Here is a 9,507-nt window from a genome sequence, read left to right as displayed (position 1 = left end):
TAAACCCGAGGTTTACATTTTTTTGAGATTATTAATTATGGTTATCCTACTCATCTAAATGCAATGTCTTTGACTTCACTGGGGGCAGCTCTTCACTGCAAGAGATGAGAGCTTAACGTAAACTACAACCTTGTTCCTCCGAACCCCGGTGTCAGTAAATAAACGGTCAAACGAGCTGCACTAAATATATTCAATTTAATTCATTTAATTAATATATGTTCAATTTAATTCATTTAATGTAATACATTCATTGCAATGACACATTTTTACTTACAAACAAGTTTTTTTTTTCTATATAAATAGATCTAGTCTTGTACTAGGTATATAAACATTGCTACTGTATTTAATCGCTCACTATTCTAATAAGCAATGTGTAATAAGGTAGGCAGTATTGAACAATATTATATATATATACATAAATACATATATACATAAAAACATAATTATCAAGTCAGCCTATATATATATATATATATATATATATATATATATATACATAAATACATAATTATCAAGTCAGCCTATATATATATATATATATATATATATATATATATATATATATATATATATATACATAAATACATAATTATCAAGTCAGCCTGTTGCACTAGTGCTGGTGCAACAATCAGCTTCAAAAACCATAATAAATTAAACAGAAGGCCAAAAACCTTATCAAAGGGGACATATACCACCAGGTGTGAGATTAACCCTACAAGCCGTTTCGAAAATCTGCCCCATATGACATCATTAGTGGGCGTGTCCACCTAGATCTGTGCTAGATAGGTGAGAAACGTTTACTTCAGTCCACTGGGTAGGCTGGTAGACTGATCTATCCAGCACAGATCTAAATGGACACGCCCACTAGTGATGTCATATGGGGCAGATTTTCGAAATGGCTTGCAAGGCTAATCACACCCACACCTGGTGGTACAATATGTCCCCTTTAACTTTATTAACTAAAAGAAAATAATCACAAGTGACCCGAATCCTCTTTGTTAGATGAACGAGGCAGCGTACAAAAGTGCATTGTTTTTTAAGTAAATACAGAAAAAAAAATCTGCAACTCTTGCGGCTTTTGAACATTCCTATAATTGTATCATTTATGCTGTTATAATTATCATTGTTTTATAGCTTATGTTCCGTTTTAATTTTCATTGGGTTTATATCTTACGTTTAAGCGGATGGTGTCCCATTCGCGCGATAAATTCAAATCACATAGTCGCGAGGGGCAACTGCTGTTTTCCCAAACGTAAACGGCAACGTGCGGACGCTCTCGCGTATTTTCCGCTGATCGTGAAGATACCATCGGAGACCTGCTGAGGTGAGCGAGGCCCGTGGTTCCCTCAGAGCGACCCTATTATCAAACCGAAGAAGAGGAGCCTTCACCGGAAGCGGATCATCCATGTTTATTCCGCGGCGCTCGGCTAACCGAGTCCACGCTTCTTGCTAGTGAGCAGCAATGTTGTAGCTGTTAGCATTAACATTCTGCTGCTGGGAGGGCGCCCGTCGTTTCGTTTACTGACAGATCTGACTCGTTTTGATCAGCACTTCACACATATTTGTTAAGTTATTGTTATTTTACGGAGCGAACTGTTCAGTCTTCTCCACTGATTTGCCGGTTAGCATTAGACAGCTCGATCCCCTGACGCACGGCTAACTGGCACCCAGGTCCATCTGTCGGAGGTTCGTCTCGATTCATCCTTAGGTTGACTTGTGTGTTTGTGAAGAAGCATGGCGATGAGACAGACCCCGCTGACCTGCTCCGGCCACACCCGGCCCGTGGTGGACCTTGCCTTCAGCGGCATCACCCCGTTCGGCTATTTCCTAATCAGTGCCTGCAAAGGTGAGCTGACACTGTTCCACCATTAACGTCACTACAGTCACCGGGTCATACCAATGTGTCACAGTGACCCCGGAGTCAACTCATGTCCTCTCCTCCCTCAGATGGAAAGCCGATGCTAAGGCAGGGGGACACGGGGGACTGGATCGGGACGTTCCTTGGCCATAAGGGGGCCGTCTGGGGCGCCACGCTCAACACAGACGCCACTAAAGCGGCCACCGCGGCGGCAGACTTCACAGCGTGAGTCCGACTAACTGCTGCACTCCCGTGGGTCCCTGTTGCTAGGAGACAGAGATGGCTGTCTGGTCATGTTTAGAGACGTATTTTAATCCAGCTGGGAGAAAGTTGTTACTTCAGCTACATATCATTCATGAGCAGGTGGGCGTTGGGCATCTTGCCCAAGGATGGCACAATGTGGTTGAACCCAAAACCTTCGAGCTGAGAGTTAAACCCATGAACCGCTACACAACTGAATGGTATCACAATGTGTCCTCCTTTGGAAAATAAATAAATAATTACTCTTCCATGCTATGCATGTTTTTGGGCTTCCGATGGCTTTAACTATCTTACACTCATACAAATGTGATATTTTGTTTGTTGAAAAAGCTATTTGCCTTAAAAGGCATTCTGCTGCTGTATCGGACATCTTTGGCCTCCAGTCTTTATAATTGTCAATGATTGGGGCAGGATAGTGTAGTGGTTAAGCTCTTTAACACTGTACAGACACATTCTTGGTTCTAACCCCTATGTCGGTGGTCCACCTGTATGCATCTGTAGCTATGCTAATGCTACGCGCCACCTAGGGTGCTTTTACTGGGCTCCTCCAGCTCAAGCACACCCGAGTGGTGATGGTGAAAGACGGTTTATTGTAGAAGTTGATGGATGATGGTAGTTGACCTGGCGCTCCATGTAGTGTGTATGGTGATGGCTGGTTTCACCTGTGCAAATTAGTGTAATCATTGACTCGGGCCAGGTGATGCTGCTTAAACCAGCCATCATCCACCAACACTCATCATCTTGGAGCAAGATATCTAGCGCTACCTGCCCCGTAATGTAAAAAAAAAATCCCCAAAGCTGGCGTGTCTGCATGTGTCATTCTCTTTGTGGAACACAAGACGGGTGTCGTTTTGTGCTTCCTGTTCGTTTCGCTCACACATGCATCATGATAACGGGGGTCTTACTGCCTGCCTCCGGTCTCCCCCACTGGAGCTGCAGTCTATGGAATCTACCTGACTTCACATTGTTCCCAAATCGTCCCTAGAAATCGCGTAGTATGGTCCTCCCAGCTATAATTCACTTGGACTGGAGCGTCTTCTGAGGGGCTTAACGTTAAGATGGAAACATGCAGGTCACTGTGGGGGTTCCTCCTCCTCATCTTCTTCTTTGCGTCTCTCCTGAATGTTGTAGGAAGGTGTGGGACGCGGTGAGCGGCGCTGAGGTTCTCACGCTGGCACACAAGCACATCGTAAAGTCTGTTCATTTCACTAAGGTAGGTCCAGACCGCCCCATGCCTGCTGCTCTCTCCTCAAAATAAACGACTCAAGGGGAGTGTTATGCCACCAGGTCTGACTGTGATTAGCGGTTAGAAGCCATTTACTTCCCTGTGCCTTAGTGACATCACAAGTGGGCGTGTCCAACTCGATGTGGGCGTGTCCAACTAGATGTGTGCTGGATAGATCAGCCTACCAAGTGGACTGCAGCAAAAGCAGCTGATCTATCTATAATACATCTAGGTTGGATATTCTGTTTGAAATGGCCAATAGCACTCACACCTGGTGGCATAATATCAACACATAACCGAATGCAGCACAATATCATCACACCTTCATTCAATACCAAAAGTGTGTTGAACGACTGAGGCCTCATTATTTCAGTCTCGCTCTCTCTCTTTCTCTCTCAGGACAGTAACTGTCTGCTGACTGGCGGAAATGACAAAGTAATAAGGATCTACGACCTTAACCAACCAGAAGAGGGTGAGCAGCTGTTTCACGCAGTTGTGGCTGCAGGACTCTCCTTTGCCAGCTATGGATGACCCATAACCTAATTACCAGCCTATTTTCCCTGAGCTTTAAAGGGGCTCTATTCTTACCCTGCCAGTTGCATAGTTGGAGGAACACTTCAAACTTTGTAATGTTATGAAATAAGGGCCCTGTAAACGCAACCGGTTATGTCAATGTCGTTACAAAGTACTGATGATTAAATAAACGTCTTGCTCCTTTCTTATATTTTCCCCCCAGCACCCCAGGAGATCCCTGGCCACACGGCATCCATTAAGAGAGCTCTGTGGTGCCACGACGACAAGCACATCCTGTCAGCCTCTGAAGACCGAACCGTCCGGTCAGTGGGCCAAGCTCAGCCTGGGTCTCTCTCTCCCCCCCCCTCCCCCCAGTGAAGGCTGATGAATTTACAGTGGTCAATGGATTGTCATCTCCATATTTATTGAAGATTAGGATTCATATTGAAGCAGTCCCTCATTTGGTTTATCGATTTGATGACTTCTAATTCATGTGAGGAGTGGATAAGCAACAATTGGTGACTAGAATTTAATTTGATGTGATATAAACTATTCTGTGCATCCTCACTTACTTTAAGGGGATAATGGTTTTGCTTTTCATTATGCAGATGGTAGCAAATGGCAAAGTGTTCTCTATGAAGCCCAGCAGTGTGATTTCAGTGGAAGTACCATATTAGAAAGTGTTTGTTGTCCGTCTGTGTTTAGACTTTGGGACCGGAACATACCTGAGGCTGTGAAGACGCTGTCCTTCGACACGTCGGTGAGCAGCATGGAGTACCTGGCGGACGGGGACGTCGTGCTCATCACCTACGGCAAGACCATCGCCTTCTACAACGCACACAGGTACAGTACAATACACAGAGGTACGCACCATGCCTCGACAACCCAAAGGTACACAACATCACCTCTACAACACACAGGAAAACAACATCATCTCCACAACACAGAGGTACACAACATCACCTCTATAACAAACATAGGTGCATAACGTGACCTCTACAACAAACGGGTAAACAACATCACCTCCACAACATACAGGTTAACAATATCACCTCTATAACACACATAGGTACATAACGTCACCTCTATAACTAGGGCCCTATGAATTCCGCGATAACGAAAACGCAGACGGAATCACGGAATCGGACAATAAAAACGGAATCTACAGATAATTATTATTTTTATTTTTTGTTTTATTTTATTTTTATTAAGCAGGAAAGTATTAAAAGTAACAAAGTTACAATTTAAAACGGGCCTGTCTTAGTAAAATAACAGATTTCCAGCAGGTTCCTGTTCTTCAGCACATATAACATGCAACAGGGACAAGGCACATCACACGTCACATTTACAATATGCAGCGGAATTCGCCATTATTTTGGTGAAATTTCAGTTTTGAGGGAAAAGGGAACCAACACGGGTGACATTAACGTCACTGAATGTTTAGCAGTCACTCCCACAACAATGTTAAAAAAAAATCCCCGGTCCACCACGCAAACAATAGGTCCCGCTCCTAACAAGAATCCGAAGAAGAAGTTGAAGCGCCCGTAATTCGGTTCTAACCCCAAATTCAGAGCCGAACAATATCCAAAACACTTCTATCACTCAGGTGATCAGCTGTTTTGTAGAATATGTCAACATACTATCGATTGGAAACGCAAAGATACGTGCGATGACCACTTGAAGTCCAAAATCCATGTAAAAGACGATGAACAACGAACGAACAACGCATCATCTTGGGTTTTAGGGGTTTATGAAGAAAAAAATGTGTCTCATTGGTCAAGTATTGAGTCAGAAGGCTGCATTCATAATCCCCAAAACATCTCTAAAGGGGTTTGTTTTTCTCCAGGGACAGGCTGAGATTATATAAAATAATTCTGGAGACTAAATTTGCTGTTTTACAGGAGGATATTTTTAAACACAAAGCAAGGCTCCAGACTAACATTTTCTACTGGTGGCACTGGTCCCAGTTTTTCATTTGTTGGCACCCTACGAAATTGGGAGCCAACCCTATTTTTGCAGATTTGACTTCGGATCGGCATCCACCGACCGTCCATCTGTAAACATTCATTCAATTACTTCCAATTAGTTCATGTTTTTTTACTCTTCCTATATCAGAAATATATTCATGTTACAATACATTTATCCTTTCCTGCTGATCCGTCATCCAGCATAGTGCCTTGGTGTGTTTTGTTTGAATACTATTCCTTTGAGCTTTGCTCGGTGGAACTGAGCTGGTTCGCGTTTCCAATGAGAGCACTTCAGTGCTAAGGCCAGCCTCTCTGTAGCACTCAAACCTTCATTACCCCCCCCCATCACTAAACAGTGGCACAGTGGCCCGGCTGAGCCCCGCTTTACAATGAAACTCTGCACTCACCGAGTCGGACTGAGAGTGGATCCCACAGCCACTGACTTCCTGTGTGTGTGTGTGTGTGTTGCAGCCTGGAACTGATCAAGACCATAGTCACCCCGGCAAACATCCACTCCGCCTCGCTGCACCCGGAGAAGGACTTCATCGTTGCCGGCGGCGACGACTTCAAGCTGTACAAGTATGACTACGGCACCTCGGAGGAGCTCGGTGAGTACATGACCTACGCCCCATGTACGATGGGCGTCACTGCATTAATAATAATAATAATAAATGAAATTTATATAGCGCCTAATATGGTACTCTAAGACACTTTGACTATTTACGTTTTTTATTCATGCTCCACGTCTGTCCTGTGCTCCGACCCCAGAGTCGTATAAGGGCCACTTCGGGCCGGTCCACTGCGTCCGGTTCAGCCCGGACGGGGAGCTGTACGCCAGCGGCTCTGAGGACGGCACTCTGCGGCTGTGGCAGACTGCCGTGGGCAAGACCTACGGCCTGTGGAAGTGTGTCCTGCCAGGTAACCTCACGTCTTGATGCAGTCCGTTACATCGCCCGCACACATGGCCGCCATAAGATCTGCCTCATTCATTCATTCATTCAATTACATTTTGTTTGTATAGCACTTAATCCCAAATTGAGTCTCAAGGGCTTAACAGGCCGTATATGTATGACACTTCCCTGGCCCCAGCCCAAAAGAGGGCACGAAAAAAACTCCCTTAATTAGAAAGGAAAAGATGATCGCAGATTCAGGGATTTTCCACTCCTTCCAGGGATGATCAGGACTGCAATTGGTGCATGTCATAATTGATATGCATGCATACAGGCAAAACATTTTTTATTGCTGATGGGGTGCGGGCCGGTTAACCATAAGGAGAGTCGAGGCATCCAGTCGCAGTCACTGCAACACGCAAGAACAAACAGAATAAGAAATTGGAAGGGGAAAGTGCTTACAAAAAGGTAGACTACTGGTCATCTTGTGACTACACAAACAGACACAAGATCTGGGGACATCTTTAGGGGAAGGTGTATGATATAATTATGTCTCAAACTATGCAGGCTTATCTACAGAATAACTAACATAAAATACGATGCTATTGCTGTTCCCAAACTGGCTGTCCACATCCCTCTCTTTATAAATTAATGTAATCCTTCCTCACGGCTTATAGACCTAGCCTAGTAACACCAAGTTAAGAATAGCAAGCTTCTAACGGGCATCAATAATCGCTAGTCTATTACTCAGCACTGCCTAGTAGTTGGATGGATGTAATTGGGTTTATTATGTATGAAAGCAGAATGGGGAAAATGATTTATAGACTACTGCTGCCACCCGGTGGCAGAATAGTACGTAGCAGCTCATGATCTATTGGAAACTTTATAAGATGCACTCTAGCTTGACTATACAAGTTGCTTATTGACGCTCAAATCTGTGTGGCCTTACATGTTTACTCCCATATGTCTTGGAATCCAAGTATTACTCTTGATAAGGAGGATCTAAAATGTTTGTCATGTGGTGAGGTGCATTCAACAATACTTGGAGTGTGTGTACAGAACTTTGGTAACATTGGTATACTGTCCCATTCTAAGGCCTAAAGTATTAAAGATTTTTGAATGAGGTAATTGTAGTAGAAGCATAGTGACTGAGACGGCTGTAGATACGAATCAAGAGGCATTATTTGGATTTGGAGAATCCTTTTTCCTGTCTATCACATCTGCCCACACGTTTCCTCTCAATGGTGGAGAAATGCAGAAAGGGACGGTGTATTAGTGGCATTCATTTTCAAAATCTTGCGCTCCTGTACTTTAACCCTATGTCTCTTTACCACATGATAATTGCCCCATTCATCTCATGCATTCATCCAGAAGAGCAGTCATTCAAATCATGCCCACATTGTACATTTGCATTCAAATGTAAATTAAAGTATCATCACACAAGCCTTCCCTGTAACCGACCGCGCAGTTGGCAATAGTTTACCCCTCTTTTGTTGATTAATCCCATGGATCACAACCCTTCAGCGTGTGAGTCCCACCCCTCAACCCTCTTTCTCATGAAGTACGTCACCGAACAGAATAGCAGTTTGAGCACTGAAGGCTTAATCAGTTGCCTTTAGACAGTCGTGAATTCAGATACGTCTTTAAGGTCCCCTCTTATCTACTTGTCTAATGCTGTTTGTAGTTTTTTTTAAAGCCTACTCTTTTTTATGCTTGTGCATGTTTGTCTTTCTTAATCTTCTTGTGTGCGTGTTCCACAGAGGACCTGGTCTCCGAGAACCCTGAGCTGATCTACCCGGTGCCAGCCGAGATCAAGGCCTGAGCTGGCGCCCCCCTGAGGTGTGGGGGGGGGGCTGTCCCCCCCCCCCCCCAGCATGACGCAGACACAGTTTTGGTTGAAACTTTGTTGGGATCTGAGGATAACTATTCTGTGAGGGAGGGGGAGGAGCTTCTGGCCACACATGGGATTTGGGGATGAACATGGGGAACAGAGGCCCAATATACACAGACACACAGAGACTGACACGCATAGAGACACAAACACACATAGAGACACAGAGACTGACAAACGCATAGAGACACAGAGATAGTCACAAACAAACAGACACACAGACGAATGGTCGTCGGTCCCTAGTGCCTGAGGGTCGTCATGGCTGCCCTATGATCCACCTGAGGCCTGCCCCGACCCGGCCCCTCCCCCTTTAGGAGCTATCCCTCCCCCCGGAGCCCGACCAGGGCTGCTTGTCTTATTTTATTTCAAGTTTTTATTTCATTGATGTGAGAAGAATAAACGTGGTACCTTTGCTCACGGGCGAGCCGAAGAGTGCTTTCATTTCACATTGTGTTGCTCGACCTCTGCCATATTGTTTGAGTGGTCTGTCTTGGTGATGAAATTGCTTGTTTTGGTGCCGAAACGGAAAGAAAAAGTCATTGCTGGAGTTTTCTTTTCTCCCCTGTTTTACTATGTCCAGTGATACAAATAAACAAATGCATTACTATTTTATTTCAACGTAATGTGCAAAAGAGCAAATTCATTGTGTTTATATTTATTCATACATTTTGTGATTGAAATGTGTCTCTGAATATTTTTGTTTTGATGGTAGGGAACTATAGATGCTTCAGGTATAGGAGAGTTGAAAGAGCTGATGCCTTATTTAATTCATAACTTATTTCAAAGGGAACTGTCAAACAAACAAATAAAGCTAATATTTTTTAAACGCACATTGTATTGACAAATATGCACATGATGCATAAATCATGAGATGTACACGGGCAAGATACAGTAGATATTAA

General features: G+C 44.0%; 1 protein-coding gene across 1 annotated transcript; it reads left to right on the top strand.

Annotated features, from left to right (window-relative positions):
* The first annotated feature begins 1,332 nt into the window (after positions 1–1,332).
* Positions 1,333–9,437, top strand: strap (serine/threonine kinase receptor associated protein). Its single transcript, XM_056578573.1, has 9 exons — positions 1,333–1,846; positions 1,948–2,083; positions 3,251–3,332; positions 3,744–3,816; positions 4,081–4,180; positions 4,563–4,700; positions 6,296–6,432; positions 6,593–6,742; positions 8,475–9,437. The coding sequence occupies exons 1-9, from the start codon at positions 1,735–1,737 to the stop codon at positions 8,534–8,536; spliced, it is 990 nt and encodes a 329-aa protein (XP_056434548.1). The 5' UTR covers positions 1,333–1,734; the 3' UTR covers positions 8,537–9,437.
* The last annotated feature ends 70 nt before the right edge of the window (positions 9,438–9,507 follow it).

This window comes from Gadus chalcogrammus, chromosome 19 (genome assembly GCF_026213295.1).
Source record: "Gadus chalcogrammus isolate NIFS_2021 chromosome 19, NIFS_Gcha_1.0, whole genome shotgun sequence".
Taxonomy (NCBI): domain Eukaryota; kingdom Metazoa; phylum Chordata; class Actinopteri; order Gadiformes; family Gadidae; genus Gadus; species Gadus chalcogrammus.
This window is presented reverse-complemented; position numbering and strand designations above follow the sequence as displayed.

What these genes read in the sequence shown, in the direction of transcription:
- strap (XM_056578573.1), top strand. Translation starts at nt 1,735, where the DNA reads ATGGCGATGAGACAGACCCCGCTGACCTGCTCCGGCCACACCCGGCCC. An exon ending in GCGGCGGCAGACTTCACAGC is followed by an intron (nt 2,084 to 3,250) that starts GTGAGTCCGACT and finishes TGAATGTTGTAG; the next exon opens with GAAGGTGTGGGACGCGGTGA. An exon ending in TCTGAAGACCGAACCGTCCG is followed by an intron (nt 4,181 to 4,562) that starts GTCAGTGGGCCA and finishes GTCTGTGTTTAG; the next exon opens with ACTTTGGGACCGGAACATAC.